The sequence below is a fragment of the Vipera berus genome (assembly GCF_964194415.1).
Source record: "Vipera berus genome assembly, chromosome: 3".
Lineage (NCBI taxonomy): Eukaryota > Metazoa > Chordata > Lepidosauria > Squamata > Viperidae > Vipera > Vipera berus.
The window spans coordinates 186,442,368-186,469,979 of record NC_138204.1 but is presented as its reverse complement, the minus strand read 5'-3'; the positions used below and the strand labels follow the sequence as shown (position 1 = coordinate 186,469,979).

Below are 27,612 nucleotides of genomic sequence, written 5' to 3'. Positions count from 1 at the left end.
ACGGATCCAGATACTCAGTTTCCTCCAGAACCAAAGGGAGCTGCCGTGCCACCACGCTCTCAATGACCTTCGCAAGAAAGCGAAGGTTGGAGACAGGACGGAAGTTATTTAAAATAGCTGGATCCAATGCAGGTTTCTTAAGGAGGGGCCTTACCACCGCCTCTTTCAAGGCGGCAGGGAAGTACCCTTCACTTAGTGAGGCATTGATAACTGCTAGGACCCAGCCTCGTGTAACCTCCCGAGAGGCATAGACCAGCCAGGAGGGACACGGGTCCAACAAACACATGGTGGCACTTAATTTCCCCATGATTTTATGTTAATTATTACATTCTGAAAATAGAAGCATTTAGGTTATTTCCACATGTTATACTAAGAAGTTAAGTGTTGCCAATATTTATTATTATTTATTAATTCGGTTTATATACCGCCCTACTCCCAAAGGACTCAGGGCTGTTTACAAGGCAAAATTTAAAAACAATACAATATAAAATTAAAATTAAATTAAATTAAGTCTAGCCGCAAAAAATTAAAATCACAATATGATTCAGTTACTCTTTTTGCAGATGTTTCAAAATGCAGTTCTACAAATATGTTACATAGTAAGTGCTGGATTTTGTGAATGAATGTATCTGGAACTGCACATCACATATTTTCATTTTTAACACACTTGTTTTGCACCAAATCTGCATTTTTCTAAGAATCTATTTAAGGAGATACTTACCCGAAATTAGCTTCCAAGCAGAAATGGCATAGGTTTGACATTTTGTTTTTAGATGATACAACTGAGGATAATTAAATACATACCAATCTCGGTGCACTTTGCTTTAAAAGACCCACTGTTTATGATAGGAAAGTGACAAAACTTTTCCACTGCTATGTATCCTTGCTGTTTCACCACAGCTGACATACTAGATGGTTCTATATTTTATTCCTTCCTCCCATTGACTATAATAGAATTGCAAATTCCTAGACAAGTATTGGACTATTTTTTGTGGATGTACTTGAGACTCTGGTTGGAGAAATATACAGCCATTTGCATTACCCCTGATGTTCCCTAGACTCCCCTCGTCAAGAACTGCCAGGAAAAAATCTTGATAGGCAGCCTGTTCCAGCCTATCCCAGAGGACCCCCTAAGAGAAGATCTTGCAAAGATTTAGTATTCTTTAAGCTGCTTAGCCTGCCTCACAGGAGGCATGGATTGGCTTCTTTACATATATGCTGAAATCATTCCTCTTAACACCAGGCACTCTATATTTTGTTTAGATTTTGTCTAATATTTGTAATGAATTGTCAGCTGCTTAAGTGCATCCAATTGCAATGGCTGTCAAATTGAAAGTGATTACGTAACTTCAACTCTCTGAGCTACTCCTTAAACTCAATCGAATTAAACTTTTCAAATGCCTCAAGCCAATTTATGTATAGTCAATGCTTTCTATCTAGATAAGCTTGAGAGTTGAAATGCAATCATTTGAAGAGTGGAGCCTGGAGATAATGATTTTCCTGATGTAATTATTTTGATTAAGCAACAATCCTACCATGCTGCTTTATTTTATATACAGTTATCCATATTTTGAGAAATACTCTTTAATAAACCTAGGAATAGTCCAACACAGGAAGAAACATCTCTCTCATTCTACTATGTCTCTAATTCCACATCATAATTCATTTCTTTCTGACAATTGAGAGGAATCTCATTGCACATATGGTGTTGCAGGACTGGGTGTTGAGATAGCATACAGACATCACCATCACTAGAGGGCTCTTTCATAATATATTTTACCCCTGTGCCAGGGGAGTAATTTCTAGGTTGGCCTCGGATTAGATTCAAGCCTACCTCGAAGCAATGACTGGAAGTGATTAAGTAGTGTTAAGTAAAAATCTGTCTTGGGATAACAGCAGCCTACCTCCAGTACGACATGGGGACAGATGGCAACTACCCTTGGTATGAATGCTGCAAAATTGTGGTATGTTTCAAAGCTTGCAAAGCTGTGTCATATCTCTGGGGTTTCCCTTTCATTGGAATCCAAAGAATATAAGGAAAGTGAGTTATCTTTCAGGAGAGTTTCTTTTCTTATCTGTTTAATATGAAAAAATTCACTTTATAAATATTTGAAAGAGCTTCCAACTTTGGCACTAATGGAAATACTGGATACTTTTCATATATATTTAGAAGGTTATTTGAAAAGAAATGTTCTGTCTTTTTATATAATTTTTAATCAAATACAAATATTCTGATTACTACGTCTTGGTTTCCTATCAGGCTGTATGTGCAAAAATAAAACTAGTTCAGGTCTCAGAATCTTGAGTTAGGGGTGGGGGAACCAACCGTTTGAAGTGCTTTGCCAGCTTTTGGTATATTGTGCATTTTGTGTGTGTATATAATATATGTAAATTATAAATAATATAAATAGATTCATATGGTTAAATGTTTAGTGTTTTTTCACTGTTCTTCAAGGAAACAAAGTGTTTTGTATTGCTTTATGAACTGATTTAAAAGGTTTTATGAGACGACTAAAATATTTTACAGCTATTTTATCCCAGAAATGGGCAGTTCTGCTCTGATGTAAATCTCTCCATTGTTTTTGAAAGCAGAATTTTAGGTTTTAAGCTGGTCCTTCTGAATAGTACCAGGTAAAATGCACTTTCTCATGGCATGCAGTCTATTTTCTCTGAATGAACTTTCCAACCTAGTGACCACAACACGTTTACATTTCTGTGTATGTGTGTCCTGTTTTCTTCCCTGCCTAACAAAAGTTGCAGAACTTGAAATCTTTAATCTTTTGGGTGGAGAGGATGGAAAGAAAAACAATGAGCTACTGAAGTAATAGGACATAAGATCTATCATTAGGAATAGATTAGTCCATCTGTTAAAATCCATTGTAGTGATAGTCTCAGTAAGTGAGCTGTGCTTTGTAATTCTTGGCTGTAACAAATATGCCTTTTCTTTACTTGTCATAAAACTGTTTTACTATTAATGGTTATTTCTTTTGTTGCATTTGCTTGAACTTAGTTGGAAGACCTTATTCAGACTGTTATGATGTCCATAAATGCAATTTAAATGCACTTACAATTGATTTGCTACCATGGAGTGTGCTGAATTATTTCATTTAATAAAAGCCTTTGTGTAAGTGTTTTCATGTGTGGTTTGTTTATGTTAGCTTTTGCTTTTATTGTAGTGAAACTAAACTGCACCAGTGTTTAAGAAGAGAAAATAGTTATGTCTACTGTACTGCATTAAGTAATCCAACACTGGAAGTAATGGAAATAATTACTTATCAGAATGTTTAAAATTCCAGCATATTTTGAGGTAAGATCCTTTCATTATGAGATGTTTTAATATAGACAGAGAGATGTTTTTATAGCTAAAGACAAAAACTTGGTGCTACCACTGAAGTCTTTCAACATTACTGCAATGTTACCATTCATTTGCATTGTGCCATATCTAGTTGGAATTGCATTTCTCAGTAATCCAAATAAGAAAGCAAGTTGCACGTGTCAGTGAAGGCATCATTATTATTTCAATTGTTTCAGCTCCAGGTTGAAATTGCAAGATTTTCTAAAAGTCAATTATTTAAATAAGTTGGGCAATGTTTATCATAGTGTGCCCTCCTATGGTGACAAGTATGGCCACAGTCTTTTAAAAGTCATAAACCTGCACAGGCTGTTTGATGGTGGATGAGCTGGGTTCTGATTGTGCTTTTCCCACTGCAAAGGTTATTTTTGGCTCTTGATGGGTTTACCAGGAGCTGCTCTCCCCAAAAATATTAGTTAAAAACAGGACAAAAGTGGTATGATTTTATTTTCATCAAGATTTAATCAATATCAAATACAATTAATATAATTATCCACCTATGCTTTTTATTCCCGGAAACTGCCTGGCCAAGTTCCTGGATTGGACAGAATGGAAGAAAAAAATATTTATCATTTTTCTCTTCTATAACATTAAATGCTACTTTTTTCTACTTTTTGGGTCCACAACTTGAATTATTGGAGCCACATGCAGGCCTGGAATCTTTGAACAGACACAACATTCACATACACAAGTTCTTTAACCTGGAGTGGGATGATAGCAAATGGGTACATTACATGGCATGTTAATCCAGATATGCATAGAAGGGATACACAACATTACTTTCCAATTTATTCTCCATAGAAGGAATTTTACCAGTTGCTCAAATCAATATCTCTATATGTTTAATCACATTTTAACTACCTTCACTGTATTTGTAGGCCATCTAACTCGATTACAACTCTAGGCAGGTATAATACAATTTAAAACAATGAAGTATAAAATAATACAGAAAACTAATATCCAGTAAACATAGCACAAGACTAATAAACCCATCTTCTCTAAGGGGGCCACCATTCACTCCACCCAAGACCTGGGGGAAGAGCAAGGTTTTGATTCATGAGTCACAACAGATGTCACTGTTTAATTAAGGGACCCAGAGCATTCCAACTTTGTTGCATCATATGGGATGGGTAGAAATTGCAGAAGATAGATGATCCTTTAGACAACTAAACCCAATGCTTGACCAAAGCCAAACAAAGCACAGTAAAACTTTATGCAAAAATAGAGATTATTTTGGTTGGTGCGGGTGTGTGTGTGACTGATTGATTGATTGATTGATTGATTGATTGATTGATTATATTTATATGCCGCCCTTCTCCCTAAGGACTCAGGGCGGCTCACAAACAATAAAAACTATAAAAGAACATGAAAATACAAAATTTTAAAAAGAATTAAACAGTAGATATGTTCAATACATAGTAATTTAACCCCATAAAACCAAATTTAAAACCATAGTCAGTCCAGGCCCAATTGTTGAAACATCCATGTCTTCAGGTCACGGCGAAAGGACCAAAGGTCGGGGGCCATCCGCAGCTCCGGAGGCAGCTCATTCCAGAGGGTCGGCGCGCCCACAGAGAAGGCTCTCCCCCTAGGGGTCACCAGCCGTATTGCTTAACCGACGGAACTCTGAGGAGGCCGACTGATGCTTTGGAAGAGTTAAGGGCCATCAAAGGGAGAGTTATGAGAGATATTGAGTGAGGCTCATTAATAATGAGCTGGTCTGGAACCCACTTTATCAAGTCATGGCAATTGTTTAATCAAAATTTAGCACCATGATCAGAAGGAGCTCTAGTGTATATATGTGCTAAAAGTGATTTCAGGAGCCACTTCTTTGTTTACCATGATGTGTCCCTTCAATATAACCAAAAGAGGGTAAAACATTAATACAAGGTCAGTGTTCAGTGCTATAGCAGATGCATTATGTATGCGATCCCTGGGATTTAGAAATCTGGCTTGAACAGTCCTGCCTGAATCCGTGGATAACCTTTGCCAATCAAAGTAAACATAATTAAGCTGACAGAACAAGGAAGCTTTCTAGATGCCAACAAAATCCACCTAAAGCAAAAATGGCAAGCATGTGGCCTTCTAGATACTGTTAAGCCACAACTGCTGTCATTCCTTATCATTGGCCATAAATTGATGGAAGTTGGACCTCAGCACCATTTGTTCATTTCAAGCTTAATGAATGCTTGACAGAGTACGGTAAGTTTTATTTATTCCTAACTTCTTAATGGGAGGGAAAAGAAAACAGGTTTTTTTGCATTGTTCTCTTGGTCTTTATGGTATACAGCTATACTATAAGAATTATATAGCGTCCTCAAAAAAACCTCTCTTGATGTATCCCTTTTGTGGAGCAAGTCAGTTGTGAATATCACCATTTTTGCAGATGGAAAATGGAAACATCAACTCTTGTTTCAGAGTGAAATAAAAGAGGATAACGTAGCAAGAAGAGTCAAAATATAAAAGTTAACACTGTATTGTGATAAGCAGGAAATATCTTGATGGCCCTACATAAGGTCCCATACAAAGTCTTTGTTGTACATCTTTGCAATTCAAGGTCCATAACTTGGGATACATTGCACTTTTGGGTTGCAAACTTCCAGACAATTACTAGAAGGCAGCCTAGAGACAGAAAGTTAATTCCTGTCATCTTTGGATCCTTACTCTGTCAGCCTTATTTGAACAGCTCCTTAGGTGGTAACTTTGGAGAATTTTGCCTTGCTATTCTTTCCAAATATTACATTACTATTGTCTGGATTTCTTTTCATCTTAATAAGCATGAATAGTTACTGGTGTTTGGTTACCAACCTGAGATACACACATATAGAAATAATAATTAAATGTATACTTTGAAAACAGGATCACAGGTTAATTTCATTTAACAGAAACATTGACTTGCAAAAGGCAAAGTCAAATACTTTGGATAAAGAGGATTGATTTGAAACATAGGAATTCTACATTTCTTTTTAAAAATCTATTGAAAATTCTTGTTTGAAGCTAAGCCTGCATCTATAGAATGCATTGAATTTTAGACTAGCTAACCAGATTTTATGAACCCAATTCATGTGGTCAATTTATGGTTCATGAGACGTCCCAAGATTGGATTAATTTAAGCAACCAAAGCCTTATAGAATGGCGTGTAGATGACTTTGCTAAGCAGATGTCAGACCTCATTAATATTTGTGTAGGAGACTACCAGAAAAATCTCAGGAATGAGGGCTGAAGTAAGGCTTTCCCCCATTAATAAAAATATTGTGAAAAAGCAGAATGGCAAACCACTTCTGCATCATTGCAAAGAAACAACATAGACGTGTAGGCATCTGAAATAAAGCGTGTATTTATATTTTGCGCTTTGTAAATGTAATGAAAAACTATTTTGCATTAACAAAGACACAATCTCATTGTGGCTCAAATTTTACAAGGGTGGCAGATAGAAAGCTAAAGCTAATCCCTGAACATGTCTTTCTTCAATCTTATGACACCTCCCATCTGTTGATGTTACAATTTTCAGAATTCCAAACACATTTAAGAATTCTGCTAATTGAAGCCTTAGCAAACCTGGATGGGTCAATGGGGATTCCAAAATATTTTCAAAATAAGAAATTATGGTGTGCAATATCAATGCTATTATGCTGTGTTTAGAAATATTCAGCCTCCAAATTTGTTGGACTTTCAGACCATTTTAGCATCATGGTGGTCATTCACATGTTCTGTTGTTTGTGTTGGAGAACTGGCAGCATGATGTGGAATTGGGGAAGGTTTGTTTCACCCATCATGGTTAGATCATTCTAAATGATCATTCTGCAGTTCTCTGGCACTGCTCCATTGCCCTCCACCTCAGGGAAACTTGTCCTATTAGATTGGTCAACTTCAGGCAACTGACCGACACAGTTTGTCTTAAAGGAAACTTTAGGGTTGTTCCTGAGAGGCTGCTGCACAATCTGATCAATGAAAGGATGGTGAGACTTCTTGATCCGCAGGATTGTCTGGGACACTACACGTCCTCTTCACAACCTGTTTTCCTTGTTACCTTCTGGGAGGAGGCTTCTTGGTATCCGAAGCAGAACATACAGTTTCAGTCACAGTTTTCTTCCATACAGTATTAACCTTGTGAACTCTCAAGCTTCCTCTTTCCGCTATGTTTTCAAGGTGGACAGTGATTAATATTTATATATAAGGGTGTAGGTATATACATATGTTGTACAGGTATATAGCATGTTTATACGTGTGTTATCTATGTGTACACTTTGGAGAGCAGGCAACAGAATTTTATTTTTAATGTGTGCCAATGTGTCCACAGTAAAAAAAATGACAATAAAGGTTATCTTATTATCTTATCAGATTGTGCCCAAGAAGCCTCTCCCCACCCCAAGATCTAGAACCCTCTTTGGTTTACAAAATAGTGGAAAGAAATAAAGCAGGTGGACAAAAGCGACGCTAATCTAACCAAACACGAGCTAGAGCTATTACGGCCTACCTTATGGTGGGAAGGATAGCAATTTTTTGCTGCCATTATTGCATCCATTGATGCCTTATTTGTGGGCTTCTGAATCTTTGTAGACCTTATGTGACCCATAAGGTCACATTGAAGAATTCACAAGGCATCTGACAGATAAATTTGATCTGGTGCTATGTTGAATTTTGTCTGTATTAGGTCTTGCAGATGTGACTGAGGTGAGGCCTGGTTCAGTTATCTGGAAAGAAATTCATCCTGTCGGACCTGATGAAGTGGGCAGGGCTCTGAAGGCTGTTGGCTCAGCCACCTGATTGGCTAAAGCCTCCCGAGAGGTGACTTATGGTTGTGTCTTGATGGAAGTTAAATACTTTTTAAGACGGATTGGTTCCACCATCTCTTAAGGCAGTGGTGGTCTATCCCTCTTCAAGAGGCCATTATTTTGTCCAGTGTTCAACCTTCCCCTTTTGTGGAACGCTGTGGAAAATGTGGCTGTGCAGAAGCTTCAAAGAATTCTAAAAGAAGTGAATTGTCTGAACTTCTTTTAGTCAAATTCTGGCCCTCCCTGGGATGGGACTCAGACGGCATTGACTACATTCTTGGATCATCTCTGGCAAGAGCAGCATGGGCATAGTATATCTGTCCTTGACCTCTTAGTGGCCTTCAATACCACTGAACATGGTATCCTTCTAGAGACTGTCTGTCCATCATGGGTTTCTGATGTCTCCAATATTGTTTCTTGATGGACTGACACTACCACTGAAAGAGCAGGTTTATGACCCTGGGCTCATGGCTCCTGCTAGATGGCAGATGAAGGCTTTAGCTGGGGGGGGGGAGGGTTGCCCAGCTTCAGCTGGTGTACCTGTTGCAACTTTACTGGAATGTCACAATTTTACAACAGTGCCTCGTGCTGTCACTATAGTTCCTCCCAACCTGCAAGGCAACTGTGCAGCAGTACTCAGGACAAAATCATTATATTAGAAGATACAGCAATAGCACTTAGATTTATATACCACTCCATATGCTTCAAGGACACTTTGAGCAGTTTACAAATATCAGCATATTTCCCCCAACAATCTGGATCCTCATTTTACCAACTTGGAAAAATGGAAGGTTGAGTCAACCTTGAGTCAGTCAGGATTGAATTCCTGGCTGTGGGCAGAATTACCCTGCAATACTGCATTCTAACCAGTGCACCACCTGGCTCCTGGTATCAGAAGATATGCCACCAAGATATGCCCGGGGATGGGGGCACTGGTATATAGGAAATTATTTTTATGGTGGATGGGAAGACTTTATTTTTCATGTAAACATGCACCCAATTATGGATCAACCACCGAGTACTGTTTAGCTGAGATGCTGTGAGTGTGTGTAGAGTTGTGATTGTCTTTCTCTGATAGTGCTGCAACTCACTACAAACTAAAGATATCCCTTCTGCAGAATTCTGATACCTTAAATAATCAGCAATACTTGCTCAATCCGTATTTCATTTCAATTCTGAGATCACATTCTGTTGTGAAGAGGGAATTTCAATGGTTGCAACTTCTTAGACAAATTCCCACATCAGGACAACTACTAAAAATGCAGTTGCACATTTTTTCATCTAGCTACTTGACCCAGATGTTATGCAGACAGAATTACAGCCATGAAAATAAAGCTCCCCTGTGTTTACTCAAAAAGAGCACATACTATATACTCAATGATACATTCTAACAAAATTTTAGCCTCTAAGAAAAATCTTATATTCATAAATACTACTCAAGTTCAATGACGACCCATTGTTTTAAAATAAAGTTTCTTAATCCTCTTACCTGATTTGAACCATGAACTAATGTGACTGGTTCACAAATGTGCAGCACAATTAATCAGCCACATTTTAATCTCCCGGGTAATCTTGACCCTTCACTCTCATCTCTCTCTTTTTTTTACACACACACACACACACACATCTCATTGTAAATTATAAGGCTTGCTTCGACATTCCTCCTGGATGTGACTAACAGTTGAGTTAGATCAGCAGGCTCCAAGGACAGCAAAGCAAGAAATCTCTCTGAAATATACAGAAATATCTTAAGTATGCTTTCTGTTTTTAGCAGCCAGCAAGTGCTTGACAGAAAAAAAAATGTGGTAGAATTGTCATCATAAATACATTCATACAATAATGGCTCGTTTTCAGTCAACTTTTAGACAAACACATTCTGTAATGGGGTATTTTTTTTCACAACACTTTGGAGTTTTATTTAAAAAGACCAGGCACAGAACCAAAAAAGAAATTCCCAAGGGGGCATCTGTTGTTATTAGGTTTAGTGTAAAACGTGATTTGACAACAAAATCTTCACGTTAAAGCTTGGGTTGAAATGCAACATTTAAAGGCATTACTATTTATCCCACTTGCTGATCGTATGGAAACGTTACTTTCCCCACCCCCCCCGATAAGATATTTTCAGAAAACGGCGGGGAAGCGAAAGCTTGGCTTGCTAAGTTGCTTAAAGGTTAACCTCACCAGCCTGCTGACCACCCCTCTCTGGGTTCCCAGCCCAGGTGGACTGTTCGGAGATTCTCAAGCAGAGGAAAACTCTACTAACAGCAGCAGGATTGCCATGAAAGTCGGGATCTTCCACGAGCCGCGTGCTAAACAGAGAAGCCTACCGCCTCACTCCGCGAACTCTTTAAAACACCCTTCCGGCATCTTCCTAGGAGTCTGCGCATGATGAGGGGCGGGGGGAAGGAAAGGGTTTCTATGGCACCAGCCAACAAACAGGAGCCAATCCAGCCCGGGCGTTCTTTTTTCCTACCGAGTCGGAGCTGCCGGTTCTCCTTTCGAGAAAGAGGTTTCGGTGATGTAGGTGGGTGAGTTGATGGCTGCCGGGCGTTTTCAAAGGAGGCAGCGTGAAAAGCAAACCTCAAAAGATCTGCTCAGGTTCCTTCGAGCATCGTTTTTTCCTTTATCGTTTAGGTTAGGACAGGGGTAGGCAACCTCGGCTCGGCGATGCTGAAACACCTCGGTGATTGAGAGGTTCACATTCCAGTCTAGCTATGAGGAAGAGTCATTTACCTCAGTTTCTCAAACGGAGAAGGAATTATTGGGCTTTGGGCTTCCAAAACCAGAAAGGAAGGACCATTATTCTTGTCCTCATGCTAGCATTGTGACCTCGGCAAGGCTGTCCTTCTGAATCAGTTCAGGACACAAGCTCAGGAGTGGGAAGCACCAGGAGGGAAAATGGGTAGACTCTGTAGAAATATGGGTGGTTTATCAAGCTCCAAACTGGATATCACTGTCCTTTCTCCTCTGCTAATAGCTGTACCAAGATGCACTTACTGTACTTACCCATCCATTTGCTCTCCAGTCTCCACTTTGAGAATGACTCTAGTCTGCTGCTCCGGAGCTGAGCCAGCACATCTGTTTCTTAGACTGATTTCCTTCTTCCCCTTGCTCTCTTTTTGTAATAGTTTGAGAAAAATCCTGGAGAATTTGAAATCTTGCCCAGTCATTTTATCTGGTCCCATTAAAGTTTTTAGCAAATTTTAGTTTTGGATTCTTTATGAGCTGCCATTGCTGTGATTGCTTTTTATGTAACTGAATAATTGATTTTCTAACACTGAGGCAAAAATGAATGACTGAGCTATAGAACATTAACACTGGATTGCCAGAGAGATGATTGACAACCTGATCCATTCCATGTCTCTTCAAACCAGCTGGAAGTCCTTTTAAGATTATAAGAGGGGCCCTGCAGGATCATGTGTATCTAATCCAGTATTCAGTGTCGCATAACAACTAATCAGGTGCATTCATGAGTCTCAGGCATGAAAGGCAGAGCAGAACAATAGATTCCTACTCCTGAGCAAGTAAAATGCTACCAGTGGAACCCCACAAAGAATATCATTATACATTTTGAAACCATATGTCTGTGCAGATTTATTCAGGTAGAAATTCAACTGAGTTCAAAACTGCAACTGTATACACCCTTAAAATACCACTAATCTTCTCCAAACATACAGTACCTCTCCAAACAAGGGCTTAGTCATCAACCAAATATTAATGAATGTAGCAGACATGCATCATGAAATTCTATGAAATACAAAATGAAAATAGCAAAAGAACATCAACCTTGTACAAACTTAATGTTTAAGACAAATCATGGGAAAGATGTCAGTTCAAGCTGTTTGTTCATAATTAAACCCTTGGGCAGATGCAATTTTAAACTTAAGCAGCATATACACTTTAGTCCTCTGCATATCTATTCAGAAGAGTGGCCTTGCTTAGGCCCCATCAAGCAGGTAAATCTAGTGAGAGGAAGGAAGCATGCCTTCTCTGTTAGGTGTCTTCCCTCCAGAATAATATTCCCTCACTGCAGAGATCTGAATGACTCCCACCTTGAGGATGTTGATTGAAGCTGTTAAAGACCTGTTTATTCTCCCAGACTAGGGACAGGATAAAAGTTGAACCCCTATTGAATGTGAAAAAATTGGGGTTGGTTACTTTATATCTTTGTCTGTCTGTCTGTCTGTCTGTCTGTCTGTCTGTCTGTCTGTCATAAACATTTGTTGATCTATTGATCTATCTGCCACTCATGATCTTTTTGTTATTTGTCTGTTTTTACTCCCCCCCCAATTTTCAGGGAGTATCTAGACAAGTCTCTGCATTTTTCTTGACAAGCGGATTGCCATTCCCTGCTTCCTCAGACTGAGAGAGAGTGACTGGCTCAAGGTTACCCAGCAACTTTGTGCCTAAGGCAGAACTAGAACTCCCGTTTTCTAGCCTGATGTCTTAACTACTAAACCAAACAGCTTTTCATTTTTACTTTTTATAATTAAAAGTGGTCTATAAGTTGCACAAATGCATAAAAATGTTATGTAGATAAGGAAAGAAATACAATATTCATTTGGAAGCTTTTAAAAACCTTCATTAGATTCCTGATACAAAAGAGATGAAAATGGCATTTCCCTCCCCCCCTCTCCCCCCCCCCTCTGTAGCTACTAACACATTCATGTATGGTTTGTGCTTCCTTTTTTTAGTGAGATGAACTTTGTCAATTCATTTGAAGCTGAGTACATAAAGAATTTGCAAAAACAAATCTGCTTACTAGAATATGAGACAACGTATCTATATCCTTTTAAAATAATGGGATTTTATTACAAGTATTTATGGAGGTTTCAAATTAGCTTTATTTCTTAATTTTAAAATGTTCTGTATTTTGAATACCAAGGATCCATATTTGTTATGAAGGATTACAATTTATTGGATTAATTTGTTCTAAAAACACAATGTGATAGGTTTCTTTTTCCTTTCCCCAATATTCAGTTTCTTTATTTAGGACAAAATTAAGTCACACCTTTTGTTAACAGTATGTCATGTACTTTCTCTGTTTCCAACACTAAAATTGGAATGACACTTACAGTATTTATTTATAAATTTGTAAGACCACGTAACTCACAAAATGTGACACAAGGCAGCTAACATAGTATTAAAAGGAATAAAAGATTAACAAAAAACCATCAAAGAACCATAACAATACAATATGAATGGTACAGAGATTAAAAATGAAACATCTTCAAAATCCTAAACCAAGTTAGTTTTCCAGATGTCTTAACTCAGTTCCCAGAAGAAATACAAAGTTTTTAACACCTTGTGGAAGGCCAGCAGCGTTAGGCCATCTGAATCTTGAGGAGTACGTGTTCCAAAGGACAGGCACCATGACAGAGAAATCATGTCTTCTGGGTCCCATTAGATGCCACTGTGCCATGGAGGGGACCTGAAGCATGCCCAGTTTGTCAGACCTCATGCGATGGGCAGACATAATTTGATGTAGATGGTCTCACAAACAACATGGCCTTGTGCTACAAAGGGTTTTGTAGTTAATATGTACCTTGAATTGCACCCAGAGCCTGTAGAAAGCTAGTGCAATAGTAATGTACATTTATTTATTTTATTTTTATTTATTTTATTGGATTTATATACCGCCCTTTCCCGAAGGACTCAGGGCGGTTTACAGGGTATTTAAAACAAAGATCGATACAAAAGTTCAAAACAATTAAAAAGATTAAATCAAATCCCTAAAAAATAAAAACCCCAATTAAAATTCTCAGCCTGGGCCGGAAGGCTCAAAGAGCCAGGGCTTCAGGTCCCGGCAAAATGAGCAAAGGTCGGGGGCAGTCCTAAGCTCCGCGGGCAGCTGGTTCCAGAGGGCAGGCGCACCCACAGAGAAGGCCCTCCCCTGGGTGTTATCCGCCGGCAATCTTTTACCGGCAGCACCCTGAGAAGACCCTCCCTGTGGGAGCGCACTGGATGAAGGGAACTTGATGCTGGCACTTTTAATTATACATATCAGTATCTTCTTGACCAATTGTAACTTCTGGATGGTATTCAAAGGTAGCCCATGTACAGAGTGTTGCAATAGCCCAAGTGGAAGGTAATGAAGATATGGGTAACCATTAGCAAAGCCTCCTGATCATGGAAGAGATTCCATTGCATACAATATGTAGTTGTAGAAAGTTCCTTTTGACCACTACTGCCACCTCTTCTTTTAAGCAGGAGCCACAACACAAAATTACCTCCAGATTGCACACCTGTCTGGAGGGAATACAATCCCATCAAGAACTAAACAGAGAAAAATCTCCAAATTCAGATCCAAAACCCAGAGCTAGTCTTGTTTAGATTAAGCAAAATGTGTTTCTCTCCATCCAGATATCTATAACATCCAGATATTGGAAAATAAATGTGATGCTATTATTTAGTCAGGTGGGGAAGAGATCCAAAGCTGACGGTACTTAACCTCATATTGATGGCTGGATTTGCCTACTGGTTTCATATATATTAAATAGGAGCAGAGAAAGAAGAACCTTGAGAAATCCTGCAAACCTGCAGTCTATGGCTAGATCTCTTTTCTCCATCAACATCATCTATTGAAGAAAGGAGGAGAGTTGCTGCAACGCTCTGCCCCTATTCTCAACCCTCAAAAACTGATCCAGAAAAATACCACAGCTGTAATCTGTGCTTTATTGGATTCACTCTTTATTTTCTTCAGGTGGCATTTGGGGCATCTCTTCTGCTGCTTCATCTCAGGAAGGACTAGAGAAGTATCATGAGCTGAGAGTTCACACATGTGCAATCTGATCACAGGCTGTTGTCACCCCCTTATTCCAGACAATGACTGCAACCTCACTCAAACCATGCATTAGACACTTAGGAATAGCCCCAAGTTTCCTCTGGATCCCAATAGAGTCCATCTAGCACCCATGATGCGCCAATCTAATAAATCTTTCCTGTGGTGGGAAGAGGGCGCAGAGAACTTCAATGGAACAAATCTAAAATTAAACACACACACCTCCCCGTCTTTCATCTCCACTGCATTTCTCAGCTATATACAAAATTGTTCTTTGGGAGGGAAGAAAAAGCATTTAATTCCCTTATTGTACTTAATATTCAAATGAAATGACCAATGCCTGTCTATACATAAGAACTGTTTTCAATAATATAAGAGAACAATGCAAGCTTGGAGACCAGATAGTACCTTTATATCCTCCTTTATATTGCATATGGATACTTTTCTTTTATACTGTTTAAAAAAACTCTGAAAAGTAATATATTATTTCTAGGACAATTAAAGAAAACTTACCTTATGTCCCACCTGAAAAAGTGTACACCATGTATATTTAGCGCTCCAAAGGAGTGCCAAAATCACTCATGCTGGTATCAGAAATTTAGCATTTTTGAGGCTGAATTTTTTTTGAGATCATACTTTTATGAAGATAATAGAAAATTCATATGATTACTCAAGATTATTATCGTATTTCTGATGTTAACATATTTCTGAAACAAGGAATTGATCTTTCACACATTATATACCTTGTTCCTTAATCATGCACCATGAACTAGAGAGAAGGCTAAGAATGCTACACACATCCCACCTAAAGTTACTAAAAAAGCCGAGACGCTATTGCAGGCAATGAAGGTAACTTCTGTTAAGGGTTTATTTGGTTCTCTTGCATTGCCATTCCAATGTCAGTATTTTCAATGATCAATACAGGCTTCTGTGGCCATATCGAGATGCTCTTTCCACAGCACCTTCATGTTGCTGGCCTGATGTTCATTTGAAAGCAAATTTTGAAAGCAAAATTGTCAAGGATATCTTTGCATCTACAGGACCACTCTGTGTGATTGCGCTGAGTCTTTATAGTGTAGTCTTTCCATTTTATTTAAATTATAAATATTGATTATACTATAACTTCACATAATTACCTGCTTGTAGAAATAACCCATTCTTGTAATTACTTATAGAGCAATCCTTAAGTAGATGATCCCATAGTATTTATTTATTCCTTAATTTGATGCCTTTTCTTCACTTGTTCATGGATTGATGTGCAGCCAGTTTAGTTAATTTTGCTTATTGTGCAAATTGAGATAATCAAGTTAGTAAACTGTGGTTCAGTTAAACTGAGTAGTGTATATGTAAACAAGCTAATCTAATATGACACTGAGCTTTATAACTGCTTGGGGATTCAGTGGCATCAATAAGTGTCAATTCTTAGTGACCACATAGGTAAATTTTCTCCATGATGATTTGTTCCAGTCTGGTACTTCAAGTCTTCTTGCAATGCACTCATCATTGCAGTAACATCTACTTTGCTACTGGGTTTTCCTTCCTTCCCTTTCTTCTGTTTCATTCCATCTTTCTAGGAGCTAGGTCTTCAATGATGAATCCAAAGTATGATAATTTCAACCCATTCATTTGTGTCACAAATGAAAACTCTGGATTCATTTGATAATCTATTTGTTTGCTTGGCTGCCTGTGGTATTCTCAGTAGTGTTCTCCATTATTCAAAAAACATTAATACTCATTCTATCCTGTTGAAAGTCCAACTTTTCTTCCCAGCAGCTGAGTATTTCTCCAAAACCTTCATTGCTACTCTGCTGACTATTTCTGGTTCTTTTACTTTATTGTTGATTCTGAAAGGCAAAGCTACTCACTATTTCAATATCTTCACTGTTAGGTTTAGTCTGGTTGTTGTATCCGTTGTCATTAATTTGGCCACCTTTAATTTAATCTTTGTTCCATTTATTTTTTCATTGCACTCCTTGACTTATATTAGTACTGTAGTTTGCAAGTCAATGCTTTTTCAGCTATCAGTTTAGCACCATCAGCATAGTGTGGATTATTGATGTTTCTTGTTCCAAACTTAAACATTCCAATATTCCACGTGTTATAATTTATTTTATAGGTAACATATTTGCCCCAATACCAAAAGGATAGCACTTATTCAGGAGATCGATGAGAAAAGAAACATAAATACAGAAGGGTACAGAAAGTAATGTGGATGTGAGTTTCTTGCCATTGTTAAGAATCAGTGTGGATCATAGCCTAGGCTTCCACAATGAGATTCCATTTGGGGCGCTTGACTTCAACTGTTAGCTATGCTGATTCTGAATGGTGGAAAATAAAATCTTAATTCTCTAGATGGCAATAATTTGAGGAGCATCTCACCTGTATTTTAACTGATTTACTAGTCACCTTTAGTCTTTTAATTAAAATAAATGCATTTGCATGAAATTAATCTAGTGCATATTTTCAAAGGAACTGGAAGCTACCATAAACAGAACAGAAATAGATATAGCAAAGAAAGAAAATAGCACCATGCTCTATGAAGCTGAAACTCAAGCAATACACAAACGTCTTCAAATACTGTCTGGTAATGAAAAACTTTTCTTCTCATGGGCTGTCATTCTTGCTATTAAGCTAAATTTAAGAATACAGTATGAACTGGATCACTGTTGAATTTCTATATCTCTAAATGTCTATCTAAAATGTAGTCATATTTGACTATATTCTATATTCTGATCATGAATTATCAGAAATCGGGAAAATCTGGCTTTACAAGACATGCGAGCTTTGTGTTACAATCACACTTGTAATACCAAGCAAAGCTGTCTTTTTTTTTTGGATGAATATATTTGGAAGTCCAGAAGAAAAGGAGAAAGAAGGAAGTTATTCTAAGCCAGGGGTCTTCAAACTTGGCCCTTTTATGACTTGTGGTCTCTCAGAATTCCTCAGCCAGTGTGCCTGGTTGAGGAATTCTGGGAGTTGAAGTCCACAAGTCATAAAAGGGCCAAGTTTGAAGACCCCTGCTCTAAGCGGTGTAGGAAATCAAGTCTTTCCCAATGTTTGCTAGATTCGGAAATATGAGTATTTGTTTGATATTTATTAGAATACCCATGTTGGAGCAGATGCTATCTATCCATATTGCATTATAATCCCAAATCATGGTTTATAAACTACAATTGGGCCAGTCTGTAAGCCTTGCTTAAGATTATCATTGCTCAAACAATATATGAAACCATTCACTTCTAGTACAACTTTCCTTTCCTAGGTAGCTAACAGGATTAAAGCACCAAAGATTCTTTTTTTTAAACTTTTTAAACAATACTTCTTCCATGAGAGGGGAGAGTTCCATAGTACAGTCTCTTGCTGCTCTAGAATTCTCCATTCATGGCTGAATTTACTAGTGTCCCTCAACCTCTATTATAAAAAAAACTATCACAATTTATTTTCCTCCCCACTAAAACCACAATAATGGAGGGCGCTGAGACTCTGATTGCTAGAGCCAGCATTCCAATCTGCATTGCTGTTGGAAAAAGTAACCCCGGCAAAAGGAAAAGGAAAAAGCGCACCAAGATTTTGAGTGCAAAGCTGTCTAGCTATCTTCCTGGATTGAGGGACACTAAAATACAAACACATAACTCTGTACATATTGTTTATGCATTTGCACGAGAAGTGAATTTGAAGAAGTAGCACATAAGGTGCTGCAGCAACTCAAATTTTGTTTGTTCCCATTCTTTGCATACTGTAAGCATGTTTTATCTGGACGTAAGCCCTGCTTTGTTTCAGTAGGTTATCTTCCCTAATAAGTACTTTTAGAATTCCAGGCTCAGAAACATCTGGAGGCTTAGTGTCATAATTCAACTAAGCAGTCACGCAAGAAAGGAAATAGATGTTTACAGGAAGATAATGCGTATTTTAAATGTGTGGAGCGATCCTGATGATTTCCTGCAGATGCAAGTGCTAAAGAAAAGCTGATATTAATGGAGGAGGTTACAAAACTGAAGAAAATGGTTGAACACTCTACCCAGGCTATTTCACACAAAGAAGCAGAGCTGCTAAAAATTCAGAGAGAAATGCAAGAGACTGTGAATTCAGTGAAAGAAAAAGAACATGCTGTCTGTCTTTTGAAATCAAAAGTAAGCTATTGCAGTTAAGACATTTACCAAAATGCATCTGTGAGATAGTTGTGCTATGTTAGAGGCATAGATGGCTGAATTAATTTTAATTTAAAATGAGAGACTTGTAATGAATAGACACTTCTTTCTTAAAAGTGAAAATAATATGTATTTATTACCTAAACTATAATTTATCTAAACTGTGTCTTCAATCTGCTTTTGCTAATCCAAATAGATTATATTTCTGAAGAAGAATATAATTCAATTTACTTAAATACAAACTTTAAAATATATATAGTTCTGAAAACTTTAGTCATTATGTAGACCTACTCATACCTAAAGTAAAAAATTTATGACTTGGATTATTTGAAGAAGATCAAACTTACCGTATGTTATTATTCTTTACTTACTGAAAATTGATTTTGGAACTTTAGTTCTATGAAATGGCCTGTGATCTCCGTCAATTAAGCCTTCAGTCTTGTTATGAAACAACAACCTTCATAATTTTAATGGGAAGCTTTGAGCATTAAAACTCATGTTCATTTCTGCTCTAATGAAAATTGATTAAAATTGATATTATTTAGAGCTAGCTTTAGTATTAAAATGAATATTGCTTCCAGAATTATGGACAGGGATGAGGTTTTCTTATCCATCAGCCACCTCCATCAGTGAGCCCCCTTTTTAGTAAAACTGGAATTAAAATCTGGTGAAGTTTGGTTTAAACACAAGAAACAAGATGCACAGATTCTAGAGTTATGACAAAAGCAATATCTCATAACATGAGCAATCTGGAAGGTGAGTGCCTTACCGCTATATAAGCAACATTCCTTATGCTAGAAATGGATCACCCTATACTCTCACTAGAAGAATCCTTAATGATACTTACAGCAATAGCAGCAAAGTCTGAGGGAAGGGAATGTTTAGCATTCATTTTACTGTATGTTTTATTTAGTGTCAGCAGAAGATTTGGCAGTACCAGGACATGGAAAAAAACCTTTCAGAACTCAGATCGCAGTGCACACAACTACAAGCATTGCTCTACCGCTTAGAAGAGAAATTATCAACAAGCTTCCAATCTCCACAAGAGACTATTGTCAAGGAACTTAGGTAAAGACATTTCTGTTATCCACCTTTTAATATTTTCAGAGCTATTTGGTATCTCTTGTTCATACTGGATAGCTAAGAATTTCTGGACAATCATCTGTAGTACAATAATAAAATTAAGAGAGATAATGGTAGCATAGAAATAAAAAAGAACCTTATTTTTGAATGATCCATGGCAGTTACTATTTAAAATGATTTATACTTAGTGAGGAAGCTGAAAAATTAAGGCAGATCCTCAAGGAAAATGAGCTTTCAGCTGATGAAGATAAATATTTGCTCAATAAGATGGCAGAAGATTGTGGACATCTGACAAAGGAGAATAGTTTTTTACATGCTCAAATACAGAAAGTTACCAAGCATCTAAACCAGGTAGGCCTCATTTGTTCCTCAAATTCCAGCCTCGAAAAGATTAAAAGAAACCACAAAGAAATTTCATTCCAAGATTTGTTGTTCTTTGTAAATTATGAATTTTCATAACATTGAAAGATCCATGCACAAATACATAATAGACATTATAAAATTGAAATTTTTTACTATAATAGCCATAAAGGCCAAAACAACAGGGGAACTTCAAGGGAATTCTATTATGTCTTATGACTGGAAAAATAGCAATAGGGATTTTATGGCTTATGAGTTGAAATCAGCAGCATACTATTACTGCTATTTTTCAAATTATTTCTTCATATTTTCATTGCTGAGGAAGGAATCCCAGGATTCAGTGAGGCCAAAAGTGGGGACTCTGATATCCTCTGTCTCTCAACTCTGTCTTCCATGCAGCAGTGAATAAAATAATTCTTATCAAATTCTGAGTTGATCTCTTGCATGAGAAGACTGAAATTAATTTTGGCCTAAATGAAATCAGTTGTATTCCTAGTTGTTCACCCCTTTCTTAAGACAAGGTGTGTAAATAAGCTGAAACTTGGTAATATGTTTCTGTTATTGCCATAAATCAAATTGGTTTTTTAAGGCAGCAATTAAATGTAACAGGTTCAATCTGCCAAAGTACAAAGCCATTGCATTTGGTCATTCCTTTGAATTCAGTGTTCTTATTAGAATATCAGTATCAGCTATGGTGCAATTGCAGAATCTATGATTCCCTAAAATAGAGCATAGGTAATTCCAGATTGGTAGATGCATTCAAAGCATTTTGAGTTTTTGAGACTTAAGAAATAGTCTTTACTCTCTGCATAGGAATCACTCCACAATGGAAGAGTGGTTTGCAGTGCTAAAGCTGTACTGTGTTTGAAAATGATCTGTTTTTCCATTTCCAACTAGTGCAAGCTGGAAGTTAAATCAATAGATACATTCTATGGCAAGTGCCCCAAAGTGGCCAAGAAACAGTTGATACATTTTACTTAAGTCTTAGAACTAGAGGCTGCTCATTTTTAAAAACATGCTCATTTTTAAAAAACAAATGGTAGATAAATAATTATTTGCATGTGTTATAACAATTACATGAAGTGAAGAGCGGAACTACCAGTAGTACATCAGAGATACTATGATTTGTTTTACTAATATACTAACTCATATATATATATGCTATAGGAAAGGCAGCTGAGAGCAGAGGAGACTTCTTCCTATTCAAGAAGAGTGTCTGAGCTAGCATCAGGAAGAGAGAAAACATGGCAATTTAAGCTGAAACTCACCCACTTTAAGACTCTGTTACAAAACATAAGACAGAAAGTTCTTAAAGCCCAGGAAAAGGTTGTAACAATATTTTATGTAAATCAAATTCCATTGGTAGAATATAGGTGTACCTGGGGAATTAAGCTATGCTGATGGCCTATCTCAATGTCTGAAGGCTCTGAGCATCTGGATGGGGAAAATTAGGCTTCGACTGAACTATGGTTAAGAATGAGTGGTTCTGATTTTTAGGACCTGCTGGCTCTACAACTGTGACATCTTTGGTGCTGGATGGGGATATATTGTCCCAGACAGCTTGACAATCTGGAGGTCCTCCTAGAATCATGACTCCTGCTTGAAGAGCAGGTAACAGTTGTAGCTAGGAGGGCCTTTGCACATCACGTTGTGTGCCAGTTGCACCTGTTCCTATATTGAGGGCCTCTCTTCACAGTCACTAGTCAACTTACTATGTGGATTAGTCTAATGCAGTCTACATGGTGCTGTCATTGAAGAGTATCTAAAAGTTTCAACTGGTGTGAAATACAATGTTAGTTATGTGTGTTTCTAGTAGAACACAGGTTAAACCTCTGCTCTGTGAGCTACATTGGCTGCCAGTTTGTTTCCAAGTCAAATTCATGGAGTTGACTTGGAACTGATTACATCTGTCCAGATCCAACAGAGGGCATGCTATGAGTCCTATTGGCTAGGCCCTAGGGAGCTACATTTGGTAGACCCTAGGCAACAGGATATCTCTGCTGTGGCAACTACTGTATGGAATATTCTTTCCCCCAAAGTGAGGCTGGTTTTATCACTTTTTACTTTCTGAAGATCCCTTAAAACCTGGTTCTGCCAACAGGCTTGGAGACCTGCAGGTGACTGGTGAATTAGTAAGGTGGCTACATTATTACTATCATATTTCCTTTTCAGCTTTTATAGTTGTTTTTAATAATATTTATAATATTGTTTTTGTATTTATTAATTACCTCTTTTAACTTTGTTGTACATTGCTTAGTCACTTGTTGTGAGATGGGCAGCTATATAAAGTTGACAAATAAACTGAAACACAAGAGCCAATATACATTCCTTTTCTGTACTAGGAAATTTTAGTAATATACCTTGGATTTTGCAGACAGTCAAAATTAAGTTTAAATTAAAACAAGTTTAGTTTTTATCCTGATCTCACTTTGTGCAGTGATTTCCAGTATGCTATTTGACAGAATTGTCCTCACCTGAAAAAGATTATTTTCATTTGGCATATCAATTCACACATACATGAAGTGTGCTTAAGTTTGTATGTAATTTTACAAGCATAATTAAGGATAAAATTAAGACATTCTTTGAATCCTTGTTTACAACAATGTTGTTGTAAGAATTGCCAGTAAATGTGACATGTATGTATCCTTTCTGAACAATCTTCCGTATTCCATTAAAATCAAGGAAGCCTATCACGCAAGCATGTTTATTAACTACACATTTTTAAATGAAATTGAAGTTTAGACACTAATATATTTCAAAATCATGCAAATAGTTACTTCATCTACAAGAAAGAAAATCTATGGATCACAAAAGGCAACATCTTCATGCACAACTAATTGATTTAGAAAATCAACACACCAAAGTGCAACTGGAAAATTCTAAACTAAGAACAGAGAAAAATCATTGGGTGAAACATATTTCTCAAATGCACAAACAGGTATCTTAAGCAACATACCTTCTTATTTACGTTCTATGCTTTAGACATTTTGAAAAAAATAATCTCTGTAATTGGTTCCCCATATTTAATTATGTCTAGTATAAAATACAGCAAATGACTGGTTATGACTCAAAGTATTTATGAAAACTGCAGTTAGAGAGCAAGGTACAATTCTGTGAACATTCAGGGGAAGAACTAAAAACAACTTATGGATTCTTGCTGGCAGTTTAAACAGTTAAGTGAATTAAGATTAGAAAATTCATTAATCAGGGTTAAACTGCTTTAAAGGAAGATCATCAGTGATTATTATTAGTCATGGCAGCTATTGGGATATTCATGTTCAGGAATAACATACCACTGAATAGGAGATGCTGGGATAAGGGAAGATCAAAGTCTTTTGTGTTCTGCTGGATTTCCTTCAGAGGCATATAGTTGGGGGAAAGGATGCTGGATTACAGTATATATCAAGTTGAAATCAGTGCTTTACAAAATGACCTGAGGCTTTTAGTTATATAACTTTCAATAACAAGTTTATCAACTCTTGAACCATACATAATCCTATAGTACCTGACCTACAGCGTGATCTGAAATTTATTCAAGTACTGTTAATAAACTCACTTTGGGGGTGGGGAGATATTTTGGCCCACCCCTTTTTACGAAACTACTTCAGCTCATTGATGTTTTGAAGCTGTGTGAAATGCTCACTTCAAGTCCTACTGCAACATTTCAGTTGGGTTAGAAAAACAATTCCAAAATGCATTCTTCTGCATCCGTCTTTCTGTTGTAGATTTGTTTGTTTTGGATCATCATTGTGCTGCATGACTTAGATCTGGCTCACAGATACAGTGATGTCTCTTGTAGAATTTGATAATATGCAGGTAATGGAACTCTATGTCTAAAAGCTAATCCTATCATCCAGAGGCAGCCTCTTGATTTTGAAGTGACTTATTGAACAGCCATTTGTGAAGAGAGTAGCAGCATATATACAATAGAAGATGCAATTATCATTAACTGCATGATCAGGGATGATAGATGATCAAGATTTTCTAGTATGAGCATCAACAATCCTTTTTTGAGGTCTATAAAGATCTCTGGATCAAGACATGTGTACCATCTTTTGTTGGAGTCTTCCAAACACAGCTGATTTGCAATTTAATTGGAATTATCAGTTGAAAAGCTGCTTGCCCCAGGGCCTTATATACTTTTTCCAACAGTCAGTGAATGTTGGCTTAATACATTCAATAAAGACATGACACAATACACTGTCTTTGTTAATCTCTTTATTAATGGAAGCTTAACTGAAATTCTGATTACGTTGTTGCTATAACAAGCAGATCATTAAACCTGCTTTTCCTAGCACCAGTAGAAGTAGTTGTTTGCTTGACCCACAAGCGTAGGGATTAAAGTCAGTCATGGAAGCTCACTGGGACATTTTAGATCAGTCATTCTCAGCCTAAACTAAATTCGAAGCTTGTGTGTGTGTGTGTCCTTTTGAGCTGCTGAAGGGAAGGGGAAATAAATCAATTATAAAAATGTTAACTTCTCCTATTCATTACTTAAACAATTTTAAGATTTTGCCTAATTTTATGAAACATAGTCCTGCATGATGCCAAAGATGTCTATCATCCAATGATCTACTTTTGTAATAAAATGTGATTAGTAGGCAAAACATTCAGAAAATCAAAGAATCGGATTTGCAGTGATCAAAAACATGCATTTTAGTGACTCGACATAATTTTGTCCTTTTCAAAGGTTAGCAGAGTAAGAAAATGTTTCTTTTCTTCGCTTCTTCATACACAACACAGAACTTAGCTTACCTTGATACAAAATTTAATAGCTTCCATTTGTCAGGCATTTCTAGAAAACTATCATGATTATGGCTAAAAAGTAGAGCTTTTATTGCAATATGGCAGCATATAACAGAAATGGTAAAATATAAAAATGTTTAATGTTTAAGTCATGGCTAGCAGTTCAATAAACCAGATTAAAGATGGCCTTCCATGCATACTTAACAGTTCCACAAAAATTCCCTCAAAAGAGCCCTTTCTGCATATTTAATAACTTGTTACCTTTGTCCAGTTCTCAAACTACTGGATAGTATGTATGACTTTAGAACATGAAAGCCAGACCTGGAGTTAATCCCAAACCACTGACCAATGAAGGTCTCTGTGAGATTAAAATCACCACAGATGATCACCATTGCAATTATGACTGTTTTACATTCATTAATTAAAGCTTCCGATTCCTGATTATGCTGAGAAGCTTACAAATAGTTTAAGGATTAGGCAAATGAGGAATGGAAAATAGTTGCCAAATCAGTTTTCATGTACCCTTCCTGATATACATGAACTATGATGCTTACGTAGGGTTTTTCCTCCAGTATCCTTAGAGATGCTTTTATTAAATGTTTTGAAAGAATACATGATTCCATTTCACATTAGGAAAGTTCATCTCCTTTTTTACAACTTTGTAAGCCTCTAACAACCATAGCAGCAAATTCTAGGAGTTGGCTTCAAAAACCTTCGCCGCAGTTAAGTATTGTGACAATTTTTTGGTGCATAAAATTTAGTTGATAGTACTATAACCTCCGAAAGCCTGTATCATAAAAATTGTTTAAAGGTCCAACCAACTTTAGAAGAGGACAGGAATAATCTAGTCCAACTCCTTGCTCTGTACTAGATCCATTTCAAATTGGACCCAGATTGTTGGGGGCAATTAAGCTGACTTTGTAATAATGCCGCTTGGGGGGTGTATGAAAGCCCTAATAAGCAGGCATATACATAGAATGAAGGCTACTGCTAAGCTTGTAAGCCGCCCTGAGTCTTCTTCGGAGAAGGGCGGGATATAAATGGAATTTTAAAAAAAATTGGCTATTCAGCCTGTTTGAAGACTTGCACTGAAGGAAATGTACTTCAGACCATTGGCTGACAACTCATAGCATAAAGAGTTCGTAAAGTGGCATCTTAAGCCAATATATAAAGTCTAATCTAAATGTGTCCAAGTAATTGGATCTGGTAGATGAGAACAAGCCCATCCCCTTCTCTATGTAACAACTCTTTAATATGTGAAGATTATTCTGTCTTGTTGCAGTGTTCTATTTTGCAAGTTAAACATATCCAGGTTCTTTAGCTGTTCCTTCTTAAGACTTAATTCCAAGCCATGCAACATTTTGGTAGCCCTCCTATGAATTTGTCTGTCAGTTCAGAATGTGGTATCCAGAACTGGATGCAGTATTCCAAATGGACCTGACCAAGGCAGAGTGCAACAAGAGCAGAATCTAAATTCTATGCTGTTACACACAGAAAAATAGCATTTCCTGTTTTTAGCAGCCATACCTATTAATTTCTGTTCAAAGTATGATCTTCTAGAACTTTTTCATGTTTCTATCGCTACCTATGGACTTTAGCGTTAGATATGAGAAAATTATGCAGCTAGAAATTTGCTTTAAAAATTTTCTTCAAAATGCTGATTTCTTCAGGTATTACTGAATATTTTGTATTTTGCTGAAACCAGATCACCGTGTCAAATCTCATAATTACATGTATAATTAAATATGAAGATTAATGTTAGTACAATTATTGCAATATTCAGAATTAACATTTTTTTCCTATTACACAGATTGCTGAAAACCAGGACGTCAGTTTTCTGCATAGCCACGTTTATAGCTTGTCATGTGATCTCAACAACTTGAAATCTGAAGTCAATATGGCATCTATTCCTCAGAAGGAAAAGGGAACATGATCTCCAATATATTAACAAATTGTAGTTCAGTGAACTAAGATGAAAAGTAGTTAATTTTCCATTATATAAGTATCATTCTTTGAAGTTTCTTTAAATCAGGAAGTTGTGTTTAATACATGGTACTATTTTTTTAAAAAAAATTGACTTAGAGAAATATCTTAAGATTAACTAGGTTAGTTTAAATAACATTTTAAGTATTTGTATATTCTCAAGATATCAAATATTAATTTCAAAATAGTTGTGATACTTTTCTGGTTATTAATGGATCAAATTCACTATCTGAAAAGAAATTGTCACAAATCAGTACTAGTGAAAAAATAGGACTTGCATGGTATTCTTATTGACATGATTATATTTAGCACACAGCAAAACTGTGCAATGTTTTCATGACAGAAAATAAATTACCTTTTTTAAAAGTCAGAATTCCTTCCCTA

General features: G+C 37.0%; 1 protein-coding gene across 1 annotated transcript; it reads left to right on the top strand.

Annotated features, from left to right (window-relative positions):
• The first annotated feature begins 26 nt into the window (after window positions 1–26).
• LOC308665461 (uncharacterized protein) lies at window positions 27–27,548 on the top strand. The gene is made up of 9 exons (XM_081323506.1): window positions 27–2,631; window positions 3,177–3,307; window positions 17,378–17,492; window positions 18,854–19,038; window positions 19,970–20,124; window positions 20,328–20,490; window positions 21,667–21,825; window positions 23,273–23,437; window positions 27,056–27,548. The coding sequence occupies exons 2-9, from the start codon at window positions 3,281–3,283 to the stop codon at window positions 27,176–27,178; spliced, it is 1,092 nt and encodes a 363-aa protein (XP_081179632.1). The 5' UTR covers window positions 27–2,631; window positions 3,177–3,280; the 3' UTR covers window positions 27,179–27,548.
• The last annotated feature ends 64 nt before the right edge of the window (window positions 27,549–27,612 follow it).